Below are 22,566 nucleotides of genomic sequence, written 5' to 3' on the forward strand. Positions count from 1 at the left end.
CATAGGAAGGGAGGTTGCAATAAAACCTTCAGTAATCATGAACATCTGGAGTCTTAACTATGCTTTCTCCATCCCGCCTGATGCGGACACAAAAACATCATTCAAATGCGGCCCAGATCTTGGTTCTGCCTCCGGTGCCTGCAGCTCATTCAAGGTTACTCACCTTAAGCTACAGGGGCATCCAAACCAGCAAAAAAAGCCATGGACCTTTAAGCAATTGGAACCTTTTACACACACACACTCAGACACACACACACACACACACACACACCTGTATAGGGACTCTACATTCATTTCCATGGGCATGAGCCTAGCCCCAAATAATGAAAACCTTAAGGTTAAACTCTGACCTTAACCATAACTAACCAAACAAAATAACAGTATTAGTTTTTTGATTGCAATCACAGGTTTTTATAAAATTGAGTTGGTGGTCTCCACAACGTCAAAATAACATTTAATCCCCACAATGTAATGCATATGTAACCTAAATCCACACACATACGCATAGTATAATAATAATAATAATAATAATAATAATAATAATAATAATTAATAATTGCTAGGACGGGGCAATTCAAATCACAGTCCTCAAGTTCTGAGTCCTGCTGATTTTCCAGCCTTCCTTCACCTGTGAGCCCGGTGTGAAGCCTCTGGCCAATGAAAATCAGTAATCGTTAAACTAACTACCTGGGAGAACTGAAAACAAGGCCTGGATTTGGAATTGAGGTCCAGATGGTTACCGCCACCTGGTTCCACCTGAGTGGCTGTTTGATTCAGGTACATCACTCCTGGCATGGGCTAATGGTTTGACTTTTATCTCCAGCATGGTTCTCGCTTAGGAGGTAACTGTGATATCGCCGCGAGAGGATTAACGCGGAAACCAGGGACAGTGCCACGACCAGAAGAAACACCGCCATTTACTGTGTGAATTGGCTCCCAAGCAAAAAGAAAAATAAATGCTCACTAACGGAATACAAAATTACAACAGTTCGGTTAGTTTTCTTAAAGATTGATAAACATGGCTAATTCAAGGCTATTTGATGAATATTCGAATTTGAGACTCAACAGTGGAGTCTATGTGACACGTGTTGTGGAAGCGTTTGAGGGCTGGGCATACCTACACCGTCATGGCAACGTAATGGGCCCATTTATGTTGGCTCTGGCTCTCTGGGTTCAGAGTCAATTTTTCCACCCCTTTCCAAAAGCAGACAAACAGGGTGAATGTAGAGGGGTACTTATGCTGGTTTTCAGGGGAGTGACTAACCGAGCCCACTATGCCGAATGGCACATCCTGGACGAAGGGAAATTTTCCAACAACAACCCCTTATTTTATTTCTTTCTCTTTCCATGCGTAAATGCGTAAAGCTTCTTGGTGACTTCGTCACAGAGTGTGCTGCCACGGACAGAATTTTTCCAGAGGCTAATTTCTACATCGCCTGAGTGATCGTAATTGTTTCCTACTGCAAATAAGACCAATGTCTAGGAGGACAAGAGGAACTCCCAAAATTTCTCAAACTATTCATGTCTAGGAGTGTCTGAACTATCATTAAGTTTTGATAGAACCAATGAAGATGCCAATGGTGTGTCAGCTTCTGTACTTTTTAAATACACTAAGTACAAAACATTTATTTACAGTTGTTTAATGTGGCCTTATCCTCTCCGCAAGGTAGCTATTTGCTGTTCATAACAGAGGTTATTAATTTAAATGCCATTCTGTTCCAGGGTTCCATAATTCCGATCCTGGAGGGCCAATCTGTAACACAGTCTGCAGATTTCCCTGCTGAAGCACATCCTAATCAGCTACTTACCAGGTTTAATAGGTGTGTCTGAGCAGAGAAATCTGCAAACTTTGATGCAGACTGGACCTCCAGTACCAGAACTGGGGAACGCTGCTCGATTCACAAAGGATATGATGAACAAATATATCCTGATCTTGTTCTATGTGATTTACTGGATACCAGTGTCGAAGAAGAGCAGTTCAGACAAATATTTGTATAATTCACGACCTCCAACTGCCAAAACAAGGGTAGGAGTGTCTCTACAGTGTTTTAGGTACCATTTACTGTACCATGTTCTATTCCCCTATTAATTATGACTAGACAAGTAGTCAATACTATTTTAATGCCCCAAAACAAATTTCATTTTATAATAACTTTTATAATGACTCACCTCATCCCAGGTGAAGGCACTCAAATCATTAAAGTTGTCAGACAACTGGATGTTTCCGTGTAGTGGGGTCTGATCTACAATGAAGTCAATGTTGGAGGAGCTATAGAAGGGGTGCGAGATGTTTAAAGTGTCATTTAGAGACGTGCTGCCTCCTTCCGTAACTACGAGGTCCACCACCTGCACTGGAATTTCGGATGGGACGATATCCACGTAAACCCTCAGGGAATCCAAGGTGGTGAAGCCATTGCTGACATCCACACTGAAGCTGTCTTGGCCCAGCTCCAGCGAGGAGACGTAGTAGACCCTGTTCTGGTTCAGGTCTTCCTGAGAGAAGGAGTGAATGTAGTCCATGTTGGGTGACACTGTGCTCTCTGGGTTTTGCATTGACATGACCACATGTCCAAGCCGAGGAGGCTCCTTGATAGTGAACACCATCTCTGAGGGTAAGATGTCTGCCTGCTCCACCTGTAAGGAATTGTAAACAACTGAAGTGTGGATTTTATGTAAGGCCGGTCAGTATTATTATGCCTCACGGTACAGGACCTGGGACATATGTGAAAAGTACAGATTCATTTTGTTGGCCAAAGCTCTTAAATGTGAGCTCCTACTGTATATTATGGTCATATATGCTGTTCACTGGTAATATCCCATTATTTTAAAACAATATTCATTAGAATTGCAAATATTACTTCTCATTTCATCCATCTTCCATAATCACTTTTCCAGCAGAGGGCAATGGACTCAGCAATTATTATTATTATATCTTTGAAAGCTAATAATCCATCTTTCATAACCAATTATCCATTGTAGGGCGGTAGTGAGCTAGTCGTAACCAAAGGTTATCTTAGTAATTATAAGTTTGCTATATTACCTAAAATCTCTAAAATATATTCTGAATGCAGTTCAATAATAGCTAAGGAACAGAACACATTTCCATCTGAATTTCACCCAGAAAAAGAATGAAAAGGATTATGAGTGTAAACATACCTTTAGATGATCTTCGCTTATTTTAGTGTGCTCCCCCATGTAACATAAGATTATCTCGTTAGTTATAACCTTAGGTTCTGAGAAGTAACCCTGCTTAAATATTTTTATCCTGAATGTCCCATTCTCAGACAAGCCTTTAGACTTGACATGAAAAGCAAAAGAGTCCTTGGACCTCAAGCTCTGTTCTTCATGCTGGTATGACACAACACCTTTTCTCAGGTCTTCCTGAGTGAAGACAGAAGCTTCTATTCCACTGACAATAACGCTTCCATCACTTGGGGGTGATGTTATCTCATATACAATCTCACTGGGATCTCTGATATCCATGTTGGACTCAGCACTCAGCATACTTGTATTGATGGTCTTGGTGCTGCCATGGTTGATTACAGCCATAGAGTTATTCACCACATGGAGATAAGGTTCGCTGGCCTGAAGCTGAAGCAGGGCGGTGATCTTGTGGCGACCATCAGACACTTGCAGCTGGAACCGTTCACGGTCTGCACCATGGTGCACAAAAAGGACCTTCTTGTCCCTAAGGTCAGCCTGGGTGAAGCGGAAGAGGGACTGCGAGCTGTCCTCGGCTGATACAATGTTCCCGGAGAGGATTCCTGCACGCATATACAGAAGTTGAGACTCTTTGAAGTCTGAGTCATCATCTTGGAACTGGATGTCGTCCGTAGTCAGCAAGCGCTGACCGTTTCGCACCACGCTGAAGATCTTGTCGACCACCTGATAGGGCACATGGTCATTTACAGAAAATATGATCATTTTGACAACACCCTTCAAGACTTCTTTCTCCTGGGGTTCAGTAGTTGTGCCTCTCTTTGCTTGTTTGAAAACGGCAAAAGCAAATTGATCCTCAGTGCTCTCAGATCCATCATGCTTGTATGTCAGTCTATTAAAATGCAGGTCCTCATTGCTAAACACCCTAATAGCTCCTTCAAATCTAGTTTGCCCAAGGGGAGACTCTCTGATGATACGGCCATGCTTGGGATCTTCTGTGATCCTGTACACAAAATCAGTTGAGTTTTGAGCCTGAACCCATAGAGTGGCATCATTAAGGATTCCCTCGCCACCCTCCATCACTCTAAGCTCTTTGTTAGTTAAGACTGGAATATCTGGGTCAGCCAGGATCTTTATTGGGTAGGTGTACACCGGAGAATGTTGTTCTTCTGCAAAAACTTGGAATTGAAACTGATCTTCTACATCCACAGCTCTGTGGACCCTTACTTTGTAATTCAAATAACCATTTCTGAGATCTTGCTGAGTGAAACTGCTCCCCTGAGTCAGGTCTTTGTTGTGAATTTGTAGAGTTCCCATGGTTGGGGCCTTTACAATGAAATATCTCATAGACTCTGCCTTCATGTTTTTCCCTTTCAGTACAGCTTCGAGTTCTGTGTGTTTTATAAGCCTTGTATGTCCCTGTTTTATCTCTAGTGGAATGATTTTTGCCATCCTTATTTGTGATGGCATAATTTTAACTAAAAATGTGTTGTTTGGCAGAATAACTTTTCCAAGGTGGGCATCAAATTGAATGCGTTCCACAGCTATCTCCCCTTGATCTTCTGTCTTAGTACTCACGTATCTCAATACACCTTGCTCCAAATCAGCTTGCCGGAATGACGTCACCTGCTTCATTGCATTATGACTTGTTAACATTTCCAGCTTCCCCAGCTTCAATGGATGGGTTATATTATACAGAACATCTCCATATCTCGGTATGGCTGACACTGATAGCTGCTGAATGCCTATGGGAGAAGAAGCCCCCTGAGACAGTAAGAGGCCAGTATTTGTGACCAAGGTCAGACTGGGTTGTGTGACTTCCAAGTTCAGGGTAGTAACTGGACCAGTAGAACGTCCATTTGAAATCTGCATGCCTATCCGATGTACATTTCCGCCTTTGTGAACATAGTAAATTTCCCCATCTTTGAGATGTCTGCATGTGAACTGACTGATGCTCCTCGCAGGGTCCTCTGCATTTTCCAAATAACCTTCTTCCGTGGGTGTCTTGGATGTAATGGTGACAAGTAACTCTTCACATTGGATATCAGAATCCATGATTTTAATTAGGTTAGGACTCAAGCGGGTACGCCCATACTTTGCAATGGCGATTACTTCATTACTTAGCTGGGGTATGTCACTGACAGGTATTAATTTAACTGGAAGGACATACTTTCTGGAAGTTTTTAAGCACTCTGGTAGATTAGCAGAAGAGTATATAAAAGCTTCCAACTGTATGGAATCTCCATATCTTTCATCGCTGTCATGGATATACTTTATTTTTTTATTGACCACATCAAGAAGAGTAAACTTTTTGGCTCTCTTACTGTTGATGTTCATATCCACTATTCCATACCAAGGATCATTTTGAAGCATGAAGATAATCTGAGACTGTCTGACTCCAGCTTTGTTCAAATCAAAAGTAGGCTGGAGATTGTGAATGTCAAGAAAAACCTCTCCACTTTGAGGGACGAGCAGAGGAGTGACGTCAAGGAGCTTTGTGATGTTACGAAAAATCTCTGGGGTGTTGTCATCTGGGTAACAGTGCCTTTCATTGGGGATGAAATCAGGGTGTGTGATTCTAATGGGAGAAGCTGTTGTAACTGTCTCTTCATAAGAACTTGAGTAATCGTAATCTCCTTCACATTTAACATGAATGTCCTTGGTCACTAAGGCATGTTGTAGGGTTCTTTCTCTATCGTTTGTTTTTATTTCCCCCAAACATCCGATAAAGGACTCTGACGTGATCTCTTCTTCCATGCGAGGGAACAGTCCACTGTTTCGAAACACTTCCTTCATCTTCCCTGGTACACCCCCAACGTACAGGTTTTCAGTCAGGTCCAGAATCTCAGAACCACTTAGTGAAGCTACGGTAGAATGGCTGTCCACCGTCAAAACAAACCTGTTCTGGTTAATCTCAACCTGTATACGATGCCACTGATCATCATCTAATCGCACTCTGGTGTTATTCAACACTATCATCCCACTCCCACGGTCGACAAGACCTTTGAGATGGCCGGTCACCAAACCAAGTGCGATAAAGTCATCTTGATGGCCAGAGTGGAAAATCAAAAGTGCATCCTCGATGGTGGTCTTCATGAGGAACTCCAGTAGCCGGGAGTCAGCCAGCGTCCATGTTGGAAATGATATGAACGAATCAGGGCTTATGAAACTGATTGCTTCTCCACTCTCGGCATCAAACTCACTTGAACACATTTCCTTGGTCTCTTCACACTCTGTTGGCTCTGACTTCAAGATGTCAAAGTTGTGGGACTTGAAGACCACATTGCTTATACAGCCTCGTAGAGGCGGGATGGTTTCATCCAAGTAAACTGCCCGCATGCTACCTGCACCCCCCAAAAAGACTCCATAGTCAATGTTAAGGCTTTCCTGAGCTATTAAGGGGAGGCTTAGAGAGTCATTGTATAAGTTGTTGATTGCCATGTCAAGGCTGGACTTCTGCAGAGTGACCTTCACCGTGTGTTCTACCAAGTTGTTCAGTCGTAGCCCAACAGGTGAAAAAAGCGCCATGACGCCAAAACCTATGTCCATTCGCACCTACGGGATGAGAGATATCTGATTATTATCCAATGTCTCATTTATGCGACCCTTTCGGTTCACTTGTCATCTTTTTGGCTCCATGCCACATGAAGAATTTCATCCAACACTATCAGAATGATGAGTTTTCTGTTTATCATGCACAATTTATGGAGGGTTTAATGACAGCACATTTGATACCAATCCAGGCTCGTGCATAATCTGAAAGATGTTTCATTATGGAATTATAATGGCGGGAACTTTATTGTAAAATGAGAGAGGGTCAATTTACACTGTTTCATCATTGACGCTGCCATTGCCGTATATTTAATGAGCGTTTCTCTGGCTTCATGAATAAGAAAATTGCATTACAATACACACAAATCACGATTCACCCCCTGATGTTTTGGCCCCACCTGAAAAGTTTTTTGGCAGCTCTCATATGCTGCAGCACAAAAGGAAATTTCAGTCCTGCACTCAAGGTCAGTAATTTGTCTCTGGTTGATTTCGTTTAAAGGGGTCTGCTTGAAGTTCTTGAAAAGCCGAAAATTGGGTAGCTGCTACACCTAGATCAGGTAATGCAGCGCAAGTACACGATAATTCTCAGAGACAAAATAGGCAGTAACTTCATCATAGCACTCAGGCCATCAAGTCATTTAAAAGAACCTTGGAGGACGTAGAGGATGGCCTGCGTGAAGCATACAGTGGAACAATATCCATCAGTATATGTTCGACCTGATGCACTCATTTTTTGACAGTTAATCCCTAGCAATTCTAGGAAGGCAGCAATTTTTAATGTAGAGGAAGCTGGAATTGCAAATCAGAGAAACCAATTTGAGATCTCAGGAAATGCCCTGCTGATTCAGTCAACGAATTCAGCCACACAAAGAATATAACTCCAACAGCATAAATGAAAGTGACTCTGGACAAATGGCATGATCTTAAAAAGAATAACATTTTCCTTCCTTTCACCGTGACACGTCTGCCAGAATTGTTCTCACCCGCAGTCGGCCTTCTTTGAGCTCTACGGCCAGGTAGTCCCTGTTTCCTCCAGCCAGTAGGAGCAGCCCACTGCGTTGGCTGGTCTTAAACTGCAGGGACAGCTGGAACGAGGAGACATCTTGAACGGCGTGGATGCGGCAGAAACTGTTCCCATAGTACGACACTGTAAACACGAAAAATAGCACCAGATGTAATGGCTGTGAGCAGCAGCTACTATAAATCTCATGCTGGAAGCCACTTTCCTCCATGTGACTTACATCACTGCTCTTGTTAAGTACTTGACCCAAAGTGAAAACAGCAAGATTCCTACTGACAATTTGACAAAGTGATGTTTTGGTCTTAAAGTCATCTTCAGCCAGAATGACTAGAGTAAATTTGATCACTATGTTGTTTTACTGTAACGAGATATCTGCATCAATTACATCCTTATGTGTTGCATACCTAGCAGGGGTGCTTTCTAAATTGTAATTTGACACAGTAATTTCACATTTAGATATTCTAAAATTCTATCACTGAAGGGCAAATTAATCCACTTTATATTTTGGCAAAACTAAGAAAAGTCATGAATCAGGGAGCTACAAAAATGTAGCAGAAACAACTGAATACTCACACATTAAACATCTTGGCGGAACAGTTGAATATAATGAAAAAGATCATCTAGCAATGCTATCGTATGCAGCTCACAGGTTCCGTGATTTCCTTCCCCAGAATATTTATCTACAATAATTAATCTCCATTGTTATACATTTTCCCTCATTAGCCCTGAGATATCGATCGCGTAATAATGAGATAACAATAGCTAGCCTTTTCCATACTTGAACCCAACTTATCTGGTAAGCATTTGTTATGGCTAACAAACAACATCTGCTTGTGTTCTGCAAAGGCAGGCTGGGCTCATGCGATCTGTTGGGCTGATTGGATTGTTTGTTTGCTACAAGTGACAAACTCAGCAAATCTGTAGCTGCTCTTGAGATGGCAACATATATAAACCATCACCACATAGTCTAAAAATGCTAGTTATGCGAGGGACTCATGTCACATTTAACAGATAACATAGTCCCAGGTCTAAAGCCCAATGACATAGAAATGCAGATAGTTGTCATCGACTGGAACTTGGGTAATGACATGAACCAGGTCTACCTTAGGAACCCCATTCATGATTTTCTCGACACATGGTTCGACCTTCAGCAGCATGAAAACTAGTTTTCACCATGATCATTAGTTCAAAAGCAAACTTGGCCTTTCGCTGTGATATAGGGGCTTTTCTTAGATAGCATCTAACCCATGAATCGATGTATCACAGAATGACCGTGACGTGCTTCAGAGAAAAAGCTGATGGAGACCCAGCTGGCAGCTGTCTCAGGCTGAGAAATTTCTCCAGGGTATCACAGGGGTGACTGTGGGGGGGAGAAGCTACTGTGCAGACCATGAAAAACAGGAAAAGAACAGCTAGCTGTGTTGGTTTATTGCCAGAGTGTTACTGCCTTAAGGAGCATACTAAATGCATACTGAATGGATATGATCACCCTGAACGTTCTATCCAGATGGCAGAAATTTAAACGAGTCCATCAGTATCAATTAAAGCAAGCCTAGGGTTATGAGTAACATTTGAAGCAAATATAGTGTCCCCTGTAAGTTTGGGAGGCTTTATACAGGGGCTGCACTTTTGTCGCGGCCGGACGACACCAATTCCGCACATCGCTGCCAGAATGGAAGTAGAAAGAAAATATTAGTTCTTTGCTCCATTAGCCGAAGGAGGAGAAAAAAATTTGCACCTGAAAGCTTAATAAAGAATCTAAAGCTAACACGTTAGGCTAACACGTCATGCTTCTGTAATATATGCTCGCAGGGGCAACAGTCACACACGAGTTTGGTTTCTCCTCGCCAGGGCCTGGCGTTAATGTCTGACCCCACCCCATTCCAGCATGAGCACTGCCGAGGAAAGCTGGCCCAGACAATTACCGTCAGCTTTGACTAACCCCAGAGCAGCGCTGCCTGTCAGCGAACAAAGAATGCAAGTTCGTGTCCAGATCGTAGAGAAAGATGCTTACCGCCTTATTCTTTAACTAAATACGACACTGGAATGAAGGCTTGACGGCTGCTTTGACTACAAAAGCACAATGCTTTGTGCCGAATGAACGGGAGCAACTTCCAGTGTGGTGAGTTATGAAGGGTTCAGATAGTAAAAATACACTTGCTCTAAGCAGAATGGCCCAGAGTGAGACAGATCAGTCAGCTCACATTTCTGAGCGAAAATATCTACTGTGAGGGAAATGCTACATATAAGCGTAGTGAATAATGACTGATGCTTTTCGGCCATTCGAATAAGTATGTCTAAGTACAAATACTTAGGGATTTGTTGATTTTCGTGTATCCCATCTTGCTCTCCTGTGAGACATATATATAGAGGTGAGAGCAAAGCTTGGGTAGATCGGAGTCTGCCCTGTAGCAGTTGAAATGTAGGTGTGGTGCCCATGCAAACCAGACCCCTCCCTTGTACAGCCTGAGGCCCATGTGACCACGCCCAGTGTGAGGTTACCCAATCAGATGCAGGCTGTTGTTCTGGTGGTTGTTTGCATAACAGTCTACCTACATGGGTCACGATTGTACAGATAAGGCCAGTGTAGGGTGGGGTCTTGTATACTGGCAAGCTGTACAGTGGACGAAATGTACCCATCCGTCTTCCAGCATAAGTTACCAGGCAGGAGCCCCCCCCAGACAGTAGTCCATCACAGGACACGAACCTCGGGCAGTTTAGTGACACCCATTAGCCTGACTACATGTGAACGTGTGGACACTAGCCAAAAGACACTCATATAACACATAGACTCCACACAGACCTCCTTCAGCCCTGGAGATGTGAAGCACAAGTGGAACCTTATCCTGGTTAAAATGCACGAAGACACACAGAGACAACAGCAGCCAGGACATCGCAGATCCGGCTTTCTGTTTTGTGCAGGCACTAAAGATCTAAAGAGCGTGGAATGAGTTTAGAAACCTCGCTGATATGCTACATATGCTACAGAATCCCCCCCCCCCACCCCGAGAAATGTCTTATGGTAATTTAAACTAGTACACGGGTCCACGCCCTGAGTTGGTAAAGAAATTACAGGACATCAAATGCATCTGAATCACAGCCTGAAGCTGCATGGTTTTAAATAGCCATATTTGTGACCTAATGTAACATTTCTGGGGACTAAAAACACTTTATTGCCATAATAATACTCCACCACACCCTTGGGCACATTAACATGCCTGTCTGTGCATTTCAGGTCAGGCTCCATGACCTGGGAATGTACTAATTCTCTGTCTTCTCTGGCCCAGACTGTCCTGTCCTGCTTGCTGCAGGCCACACCCAAGAAACACTGACTTATTGTGGGACCAGTGTGTTCTGGATCCGACCCAGTACAGATGGCGGGTCATGGAGATATTTATAGAACACAGAACTAACATGCTGCCTCTGGTGCAAGAATGAACTTCCCCCTTGTTTTATAGATTCTGCCCCCCCCCATGCACCCATCCCCAGGCTTCAGATATTTTCCGTTCCATTCTCAGGGCTTCTGTGCCCCCTTTTGACGTGGCTAACAATGGATTCTGCTTCCCTGGGTGGCCTTGGGAATAACGTGTTCCTAGGGATGCTTTCCATGCTAGCTGATCATACTTCGTATCTGAGGAACTGGCCTCAGATCAGTGCTCGTGGGTGCTTACTTATGTCTTAAAGTACAGAAGCTAAGGTGCTGCTTCTGTGTTGCTGTTCAATTAGACTGATCGCTGTCCAGTGTCTTACCAGCTGCGTCTCCATTTCAGCCTTTAATCTCAGACCACGTTTCCAGGCGGGTTCGGGTGACTCTGCTGCCATGGCGACAGTAGCTGCCAACCACAGGTTTGCAAAACAAGCCATCTACAGGGGTCACTGCTGTAAAAAGCAGCGCAGCCTGTAGTTGTTAACCCTGGGAAGGCTGTCGGTTTTTTTGTTATTAATCCAGAGAAGCAGGGATAAAGCTTCCAGGACATGGGGGACTTCTGCACGTTCGGGGCCGTCCCGGGCACACAACGGACTGCTTACGACAAATGAGCTATTTGGGGAAACATGCGTTATGTGATTCAGAGTAATTGAATGCCTCGTTAGTAGGAGAGTCATCAAGAGACCATTTTAAGCAATAGATGTGTCTGCTAACAGGGAGCTGCATGTGCTTCACACACAGAGTATCTGGCCTGCTGTGGTTAATGTTAACTTAACCCAAGCTTGTTATGACAACTGCTAGGGGAACATTGACGTCACATCATTGTGGACCTGGGGACAGAGCAGGGCTGGCATGAAGGGGATGTAGGTGCACAAATATAGTGGTCTGGACTGCTGGGGGGGGGGGGTCGGTCAGGCACGAGGGGGAGGCCCTCTAAGGCAGTGTTTCCCAATCTGGGAATCCAGGGACCTGCAGACAGTACATGTTCCCTGAGGACGTTTGAGAAACTGCTCTAGGGGCTGGACTGAGGACAGTAACCTCAAGCTGCTCATTCACAAACACAGAAATGTGCAGACTGTGCACATGTGTACACACACACACACACGCACATGCACATGCACATGTAGGGTATATCTATCTTTATGGGGCCTGCTCATTCACTTCTATGGGAAAAATGCTAATAATGTCGTGTCCTCTGTGATGGGGGGGGGGGGGGTATTTATGGGTTTATGGTTTGGTTATGTTTATTTTTTTTTCCCTTTTGGCAGCGCCACGGAAGCTATGGGGAGCTTGCACTGTCCCCCAGTGGCAATTGAGAGGCGGGATTTGATAGACTGGGGGGCTGGAGACACAGACTTTACCCGGTTTAAAGATGGCCACATCCAGGGTTGAGGGAGCGGCCCGGGGACGGAAGGTGATTATGGCGGTTGTTTTTAAAGACGTGTCCATGGGGCGATGCGGTGCTTTCCCAAGTGGAGCGGAGGTAGCGGGGCGGATGTGAGTGAGCTGAGGTACCAGGCTACAAGTCACGGGTCCGCGGCATCGATAGAGGGATGGCGAGCGTGCAGCCATAGCGTCTGGGGAGGTTTGAGCAGTGGGAAGGCGAAGGAGCAGCACGGGATATTACACTTAGGACCCGGAAGTAAGGGGGAGGTCCTAACCGGCGGGGCGTACGACGCTAGCCGTTTGGGTTACGGCAAGGATGGTGTTGTTCTGGGGTTGTTTGGCTTTGTTTCCTCCCGCAGGTCTAAGCTCACTGCCGTGGGTCGGCTGGTATGGGAGGCGCAGAGCGATGGCAGAGGGTGTTTGCCCGGGATGAAGAGGACCATGGTTGTACAGATGTGTGTACCACTGCATCCCCACTGGGGTGGCGGCTCCCTCGAGGGAACGTTACCGGCCTGTTACCCCCAGTTTATTTCCAGAGTTGCGGGAGTTGTTAAAATCCATGCTCGAGGGGAGAGTTATTACGGAAAGTGCCAGCCCCTGGGCTGCCCCGATAGTGTTGGTCCGTAAAAAGGATGGCTCCTGGAAGTTTTGCGTAGATTACCGGAATTTGAACGCTGTGACCCATAAGGATGCTTACCCACTCCCGCGGATTGAGGAGTCATTGACAGGGTTGAAAGGGGCAGCCTGGTATTCCACCCTGGACCTGGCGAGCGGATACTGGCAGGTGGAGGTTCACCCCGATGACAAAGAGAAGACTGCCTTTACAACACCTATGGGCCTTTACCAGTTCGAACGGATACCCTTTGGCCTGTGCAACGCGCCGGCAACCTTCCAGCGACTGATGCAGCGGTGTCTGGTTGACCAGGTTTATGATTATTTGCTGATTTATATGGACGATGTGATTGTGTATTCCCCCGACTTCAGGGGGCACTTGGGACATTTGGAGAAAGTGTTTGCACGGCTGGAGGCCCACTGACTCAAGCTACAGCCAGAGAAGTGTCGGCTGTTCCAATGGGCCGTCCGCTACCTGGGTCATATAGTCAGCCGAGAGGGGGTGACCACGGACCCCGAGAAGACGGAGACAGTACGGGGGTGGACTCTCCCAGGAACAATACAGGAAGTGAGGTCCTCCTGGGGTTCATGGGTTACTACCGTTGGTTCGTACCGGGGTTTGCTAAAAAAGCAGCCACGCTCCATGGGCTGCTGAAAGGTGCTGGCTCCTCGTCAAGACAGAAGATCGAATGGACCAAGGAGTGTGAGGAAGCATTTCAGGGTTTGAAGGAGGCCTTACTTAAAGCCCCGGTACTCGCTTATGCTGACTATACTTTGCTGTTCCGCCTGTATACTGATGATAAACCGGAAACCGGTCCCCATGGGGGAAAAAAACAGATCACGTTATGGGGACATTGTGTCCCCATAAGGATAAGTATACCCTCTCGCACACATGCAAAATGTAAGCATAGGCAATGGATTGAAAATTATATTATTATAAAATCATGGGAAAAGTGTAGGACTCTTTTTACAGACAAATCACCTAATATCTACAACTGCAAAACTGTGAGGTTTGCCTTTAACCCTCAGTCTTAAAAAAAGCATTTCCCAAGTCTGTTAAACGTTCCAGCACACAACACACACACACATACAGAGCTGTGCTTATATGTACACGCTGAGCGACAGCACTTTAGAAGAATTCCCACCAGAGAGATACCTTTGCAAACATCTTGGACCGATTCTGAAGACTGGGTCCAGGATTGCTGAAGAACAGAAATATGTTGTCACTCATCTGTAATAAAAGCTGCCCTTTCAGCTTCCTGAGAGATTTTTCGAATGGAAGAAAAATATTAAATATCTGGCCTTCGTATGACGTTTCCATAACGTGGCCCCTGCGAAGAAATCCACTATGACCCAACGGGACCTTGCAAAGTTAAACTGGAGAGATCTTGGCCTCTAAGGGGAATGAGTGCTCTCCATTTTCCGAAGGGAACCAATCACTGTCCTCCGCATGTTCGGCCCTGTGTTGAGCTACAACAGACACTCCTTCAAGAAATGAGAGGTTGTAGCCTAATGACTACTTATACACGATGCTGTCCTCAGTCGTTCGCATGCTAAGGCAAAGAGTAACTGAACCCCAATCCATCACCCTGGGTAGAAAGACCCAGCCTGAATTGTATTTCTGATACTTTCAACCTTGCCAGCTTGCCATGGCTCTTTGTAATGGCCTCCAGGGGGAGCTATCACATATCGTCACATTTTATCATTTGATTAATTAAAACCGTAGGCTGTCTCATGGGTGGGAAACATGGAGATCAGCATGTGAGCAAGTGGGTTATTTTCACAGCTGTAAATAGCCCATAAATATGTCACACTTTTCCTAAATCACTGTGGGCCCACCTACAGTGCTTTCTCAGTAAGTATCATATGGCCAACAGTTTCTATTATTTTTCTTTAAAGGGAAATAAATCTCATGTTAAATCTGTTGCTTGAAGGGGCTTGGAGAATTAGTGTGAGTCATGTGTGCATGTGAACCCAGCATTAACCCTGGTGTTCCTCACTTATATCTGCGCAGCAAGGGAATGGGGTGGGGGGGGGGAGTTCATGAAAGACTGTAAATGACTTTGATGTTATTCTGCAGAATGTGAGAGGGGGGCTGAACTGAGCGGTTCAAGTCTTTCAGCTTGATATTGATCGTCGGAGCGAAAACGCGCTTAGGGAGTGATGTCAGCCGGACAGCACGAGCGATATGAAAACAGGGCCGACGCTGCGGGAGGGTCATGTGACCTAAGAGGTCAGGGAATTTGACCATGAACGTTTATGCACCAAGCTACCCACACCTCCCCGATTAAAGAGCCTCCCTGAGGATCCAGCTGTAAAATAATGAAGAGGGCACAAGCCCGGTACTCAACACAGGACTCCGTGCCCCACCCATCGCCCCCTCCTGGATGCCCGTGGCATTAATGATTTAAGCGGAAGCTTGGGAATTACACCAGAGAAAGCGAAAAATAATATAATATCAACTGAACGGCTTCGAAGAAACTGAGTGCTGTGTGTGGTGATTAATAAATGTAATGATGGTTCTCAAATGGGAAAAACAGCAGCAAGTTGAAGGATTCAGCGATTCAAAGGTTTGAGGTTTGATTTGTCACACGCAAGGTATGCAGTCAGAATATAACTTAAGGTGAAATGAACAGTAGTCAACTCTACCCCAGTAAAAACAGTGAGCAATAAAGACATAAAAAGTAACAATATAATAACCTGTAAAGTAATAAATGAAGAACAGAAAGTTAAAAAAGTGTGAAAAACCAGAAATGTGCAAAATAGTTCAAATAAATGTGTTTGGTGCATGGATAAGGAGTGAGAGTTAAATTATAAGTGTTAAGTGTTACATAACGTGATGGCCTGATGTCAGAAGCTCCTTCTGAGCCTCTCAGTTCAGCAGAAGCACTTTCCAGACCTCAGCCTGGCAGGGAGGTGGTTGTTTGGGTGGTTTGTGTCCCTGTTGAATTTGGCAGCTCAGTTCCTGCATCGTCTGAGATAAATATCTTGCAGAGAAGGCAGATCAGCCTTGAGTTCAGCTGAACGTGCAGAGCAGTTACCAAACCAGGCCGTGGTGAGGGTGGCTGGTGACACCATGAATCTTCTCAGCTACCTAAGATACAAGTACAGCCGATTTGTCCCTGTCCCCCCAATATTGAAAACACAGTGACGCCCTTGTATGAATGTTCTATGAATGCATTATGAAAGTTCAGTGAATATCCTATGAATGCATCATAAAGGCATTATGAAGGTGCAGCTAATGCAAAGTGTTACCAGTTTTTCCCGTTAAACAACATGATTCAGTCAGCATTTTATCGGCATCTCTGGTGCCTTGAGAGAACACAGCAGGCCCTTTATGACGGTAAATGGGCGTGCAGTTTATGAAGCAGGCCGAAAACTGATCGTTGTGGTGGCACGCGCTAGCACGAGGTGGCATGCGAGAGGGAGCTTAGATCGTATCGCTGATGATGCTTTATGCCTCGAGCCTCTGGACGTGAAACCCAGGAATGTTGCTTATAAACGGTGTGGCAGCTGGGTTCAGGCTTCCTGATGAGTCTCTGCTACAAATAGACAAAGGCCCAGTCTGGGGCCCTGCCTTGGGGAGACTTCTCTTCACTGTACCCCCCCCCACCCCACCCCAGGGACCTGCAAGTAATTTTCTGTGAGGGTTCCAGTTGCAGAGCTTCACAGCTCCACAATTCGCAGCTCTAATGGAGGAACCAAAGAAATTTCACAATATTGCATGGTTCTCAGTGTTGATGAGCCCCCCACTTTCATCGTTCACGCCACGTCATTGATGAAAAATTCATTCAAAAATGGAAAATACTGTCTAAACAAAACCTGCCAGAAGTATTCCGTTATAAAGCATACAATTTTTGTTCCATCAGAAAAATAATCTATAAAGATGATATTTTTAAAAACTGTGCTACCGTTACCATCAAGAATACAGAACCACACGTAAGAAGCAACAAAAAATACTTGAAAACAAGTCTTTGTTTTTTCAAATCCTAACCCTAACATTAACCCTAAACTAACCTTACGATAACGTTAGATGACATTTGCATTATGTAACCGGTACGAGAAGCTACAACATAGCGGAAAGGGGACTTTTATTTTGATACCCCGAGAAGACTTTTATGCTGACATTAGGGCGCTGTATCCCACCATATTTATACCCGTATAGTCTCGCGATTCGAACAGAAGTACTGTTTTGTCTCGTTGAAGGTTTATTGACAGGAGGGAGAGCGGCATTTAAATTTTCGCGGTGTGTAGTATTCCAATAGATAATGTGGAGCGCTCATCGTGAAGTTCTGGTGCATTGATAGTGGGAGAAGTTGTACATCCCGAATAAGATCGTTCGCAAATACAAGTACATAAAAGACAATCCGCTTTTGTGAGTTCGGTTTCTCTGGAGGACACGGCAACATTTGGGAGAGTAGTAGCCACTGTTTCTCTTCCCCACAAATAGGGTGCAACTTAAATTACAAAGGTAGAATATATGTGCGCAATTTAAGCATGTATAACTCTGCTGATACCGTTGACTGTATCTGGCGATCCTTTCAGTACCCTCTAGCAGGCTTTCCCTGGGCTTATTAGTTGGGACATTTGGCCAGTGCTCCGGTGACCCCAGTGTGTGTATCTGAGTCGATTTGCTGTGCGCTGTTTGTGTTTCTGGTTTTTATTTTGCTTGTATTGAGGACTATTTCTTTTGTTTTGAGTGCATGGTATTTTTATTTGCTTAGACCAGGGGTGATAATAGAACAATAGTGTCCCAGCCTGATGTAAGGATATCTCTGGCTGCACAGTGGAACCGGCTGAGGGTTCGGACTACCTATTGAGGGATATACTCCACCAGTGAAAACACCAACCGGGTCATCGGGAGTTATTTAACTCCCCATTTTTTTTGTTGTTGTGATTGTTAAAAAAACCCCAATAAATACTTTTAAGCTCTTGCCCTAATCCTTCCTGTGTACTTGTTTTGGATACCGCCTTATTAGGGTGGTCCCCGCTAGAAGTCACAATTAAGTTTTGAAAAGACACTAACTTTGAAACTGCTTAATTTTTTCTCTCGCTTTTTAATACTGTTCATTGTTCGACAAAGCACTCATATTTTAAACTTCAACCATGTTAGATAAATTCATGCTACATAATTTATTTTTATTTATAATTATTTTATATAGCACTTTTCTAAATAATCAAAGTCACTCTACGATGGCATAAATCAATTGGCTTTTCAGCGCAGCTCCAGAATTGGATAAAATTGTTTATCTTTCAAATCATGTGACATAAATACACAATCTGGTTGGCTGTGAATCACGGCACTGTGGAGCTCTGCAGCTGGACTCTATTGCATTTTCCAGCTACTTGGCCAGGATGACCAAAATTGAGCAAGCTCCAGTAGTTGGGCTACTGTTGGTAGCCCCACCCTGTTCCATCTGTATCCCATAAGTAAAACAAATGAACCGAAAATGAACTTGGAGTGAACAGAAAATGTGGAATCTGCAGCTCAGATGAGACTCTGATAAAACATTCACGTTCATGTTACTTCTTTGGATGGTGGTGTATTGTCCCAACTCCGTATGAGAGCAGGCCTGCATCTTCACCACCGTTTAGTATGTTCTTCCCTAAAGTATCCCCCAGAGAAAAGCCTGTTTCTAATGACTGGTGGGTACTTTGCGACCTCGATAATGCTCACATTCCTCCTTATAGCCTACAACTATGTTCCTTTTCTTAATGTTAACCCTCCGTCAGAACTTGACACAGTTTGACCATCCAGCCTTTACAAACAGGTCTATGAACTTGGTTAGGCGACTGCTCTCATCTTTCCTTAAATACTCCAAGGTCCAGCTGCACTTACGTCATACCTGAATTAGGCTCCTTGTCTATTCAGTGATCCAAAGGTGTGTAACATTCATTCATTCAAACTCAGGATCAGTCTCAGAGCTGGGAAAATCCAGCAAATGGTAAAGGGGCAGATCCCTGAATTTTATCTGTGATCTCGCATGACTTTCTTAACATTTTATTACCCAACTGGTCCGCAAACCCCAATAATTCTGACAACACAAAGAACACCAGCCAGTTCCTCTTGATGGACTGAGCTTGGAATGTGATGGAGAATCAGCTTGGAATGATATTCTGCAGGACTTCTTAACTTAGTACCTGGTTTTATTGAAAAAAAAAATCTTTAGCTTTTATAAGGTTGTTGAAAGAAAATGAGCTGGTTTTGAGAAACGGCATGGCAGAGACAATAAACGCCCAGCCCACAGATGAATCCAACACATGCAGGAGAGCAGCACACATCTGTGTTTGCGGCTTCACACAGCTCAGATGTTCTGCCCCTTGAGATTCATGCACACATTCCTTCGGCCTGCGAGGGAGTGGTGTGGGATTTTCCACGCAGTTTGCCTGAACGGTACTGACACTGTTATCCTGTGACGAATGCGTGTTCTGTGAGAGTGGGACCGTAATGCAGACATCCGGGGGGAGGATTGCAAACATACAGATGCTGAGGGGAATAGGGAATGAAATCGAAGAAAAACACCTCCAATTCTCACAGCTCGAGGCCAGGTCTGATTCCATCCAGGCCTGCTCTGACTGACTGACTGACAGTGACCCTATAGTTATAGAAAATGGATGGGCGGCTAGACTCTGTCCGAGTTACAATTACTGTTTGTAGCTGGTTGGATACTGGTGGATTTCTCTGGGAATATGCACCCTTAGACAGACTGTCTCATTTTAAATTGAATTTTCAGAAGCAGTAAATTAAAGTCACCACCCGAAGGAATGGCGCAAACATTTTTGACAGGATTTGGGATTGTGAGTTATGGTATTTATTACACAACGCTGCTGTTTATTACATGCACTGTTACATGTGCAGAGTTCATCAACAACAGCAGAGACTTGGGTATAAAATGCCTCACCCAAGGGCACAGAGGCAGAGACTTGGGTATAAAATGCCTCACCCAAGGGCACAGAGGCAGAGACTTGGGTATAAAATGCCTCGCCCAAGGGCACAGAGGCAGAGACTTGGCTATAAAATGCCTCCCCCAAGGGCACAGAGGCAGAGACTTGGCTATAAAATGCCTCCCCCAAGGGCACAGAGGCAGAGACTTGGGTATAAAATGCCTCGCCCAAGGGCACAGAGGCAGAGACTTGGGTATAAAATGCCTCGCCCAAGGGCACAGAGGCAGAGACTTGGGTATAAAATGCCTCCCCCAAGGGCACAGAGGCAGAGACTTGGGTATAAAATGCCTCCCCCAAGGGCACAGAGGCAGAGACTTGGGTATAAAATGCCTCACCCAAGGGCACAGAAGCAGAGACTTGGGTATAAAATGCCTCGCCCAAGGGCACAGAAGCAGAGACTTGGGTATAAAATGCCTCACCCAAGGGCACAGAGGCAGAGACTTGGGTATAAAATGCCTCCCCCAAGGGCACAGAGGCAGAGACTTGGGTATAAAATGCCTCCCCCAAGGGCACAGAGGCAGAGACTTGGGTATAAAATGCCTCACCCAAGGGCACAGAGGCAGAGACTTGGGTATAAAATGCCTCACCCAAGGGCACAGAGGCAGAGACTTGGGTATAAAATGCCTCGCCCAAGGGCACAGAGGCAGAGACTTGGGTATAAAATGCCTCACCCAAGGGCACAGAGGCAGAGACTTGGGTATAAAATGCCTCCCCCAAGGGCACAGAGGCAGAGACTTGGGTATAAAATGCCTCCCCCAAGGGCACAGAGGCAGAGACTTGGGTATAAAATGCCTCCCCCAAGGGCACAGAGGCAGAGACTTGGCTATAAAATGCCTCACCGAAGGGCACAGAGGCAGAGATAAAATGTGTGGCTTTACACACCCTTGCCTGTTCTGTGTATGTGCTGTTCTTGTGTGTTATATTCTTCCTCCAGCAATCTAACACATGCTTAGGCCAACTGGCATCTTTATCTTGCCCTTAGTGTGTGTGTGTGTGTTCCTCGTGTTTTATTAACAGCGGGAGGAAGTTCTTTGTTCTTTGTGAAATCAAGTTATTTGAAACCTCATGCCCCAATCCCAGAAAGTCAAATAATCATAACCAGGATAACCAGTTGGAAGATGGATGGACAGGGTTTACAATCATTCAAAGTTACATGTAAGACCCCCCCCCCCCCCCCCCCCCCGTGCTGAATGAGGATTCAAAAGATCAAGCACACTTTAAGACTGAGAGTTTGTCTGCATCTAACAGAGGGGAGAACAGGAATGTTAACCTTCACGTGCTCAGGCAGTCTGATACAGGTAGTGAGTCTGTCTGAGTCACGGGCAGAATAACTCCTGGAGACGTGGCCTGGGATGAGTCAGTACTGTGAGTCATAATCACGGGTATGGAGTTTGACTGAAACATTTACTGCCTTTATGCAGGGCATTAACTACGAGGAATGGAAATAATTCTAAGACTGATTCATCATTGAGTAGCTTTCTGAAATCCATGGATCACCTCTGATCAATAAATGTCACAGAATTGATTCATGGATCATTGCAGAAGCGATTCCTTCCCTTTATTACACGCTATGTTACACAGTCATAGAATGTACTGTGTTTTTTAAAAAGGCACATCTGAATGTATTATGTATAGTATTTGATAGCCAAAGTATTGACAAGATGTTCAGCTTTGGGGAAAAAACAACCTTAGGCTAATACAATAAAATCATACCCAAAAAAATAATGTAATAATTTGCATGCAGGGAGAAGAAAAAGATTTGCGGCTTTTCCCAGCATGCACCACAGCCCACCTCAGCCACGCTAAAGTATCCTTATGTAATGTCAGACGTGAGTGACAGTGCCCATGAAGGATGGAACACACTCACATCTCAACCTCACAGCAAACACCATAAATCAGAATAGTGTAAATCCTCAGCTTTGGCATCCATCCATCCATCCATCCATCCATCCATCCATCCATCCATCCATCCATCCATCCAATCACCTTCAGGCTGCTTGTTCTCATTAGGGTTATGATAATAATATTTCAGTTTATTTTTAAGTACCTATGTAGTAACTCTCCCAGAAAGATCAGGCAGCAGAAACTGCACAGCAGATGGACTCAACAGCAGTAAACGCTACACGGCTTTTCCCCAAAAGACAGCAAGGAAGGACAGCCAGCAGACAGAAGAAAGGAAATGCAACACTCCTCATGTAGCTGCGGGAGAAAAAGCCTCGGGGTCCAAGCCCAGCTGGCTCGCTAGTCAACCGAATAGCTATCAAGCTAATAAAGCTGTTTAAAAGTGTCAAATAAGTGTTTATGTGTTATTACAGCTATAGATAGGAGAGAAGCAGGGCTCTTCTCTTTCACCCTTCATTGGGCAGCAGGTGGTGCTGGGTGGACCAGCCCTAGAAGAACCTGCTTTCTTTAGCGGAGCGTTTTAGGAAGTTGCTAAGAGCCGCCAGGAACAAGCCGCCAGAGC

General features: G+C 44.8%; 1 protein-coding gene across 1 annotated transcript in view; it reads right to left on the bottom strand.

Moving 5' to 3' along the window:
• The window catches only part of cspg4 (chondroitin sulfate proteoglycan 4), a 47,235-nt gene that overhangs the window by 13,635 nt on the left and 11,034 nt on the right, over positions 1-22,566 (bottom strand). Inside the window, exons 2-4 of the mRNA XM_048972996.1 lie at positions 7,695-7,858; positions 3,157-6,714; positions 2,170-2,634 (exon numbers count right to left, since the gene is read on the bottom strand). Coding sequence (XP_048828953.1) covers positions 2,170-2,634; positions 3,157-6,714; positions 7,695-7,858 — 4,187 coding nt within the window. The remainder of the gene's footprint in view (positions 1-2,169; positions 2,635-3,156; positions 6,715-7,694; positions 7,859-22,566) is intronic.

The sequence above is a fragment of the Brienomyrus brachyistius genome, chromosome 13 (genome assembly GCF_023856365.1).
Source record: "Brienomyrus brachyistius isolate T26 chromosome 13, BBRACH_0.4, whole genome shotgun sequence".
NCBI lineage: Eukaryota > Metazoa > Chordata > Actinopteri > Osteoglossiformes > Mormyridae > Brienomyrus > Brienomyrus brachyistius.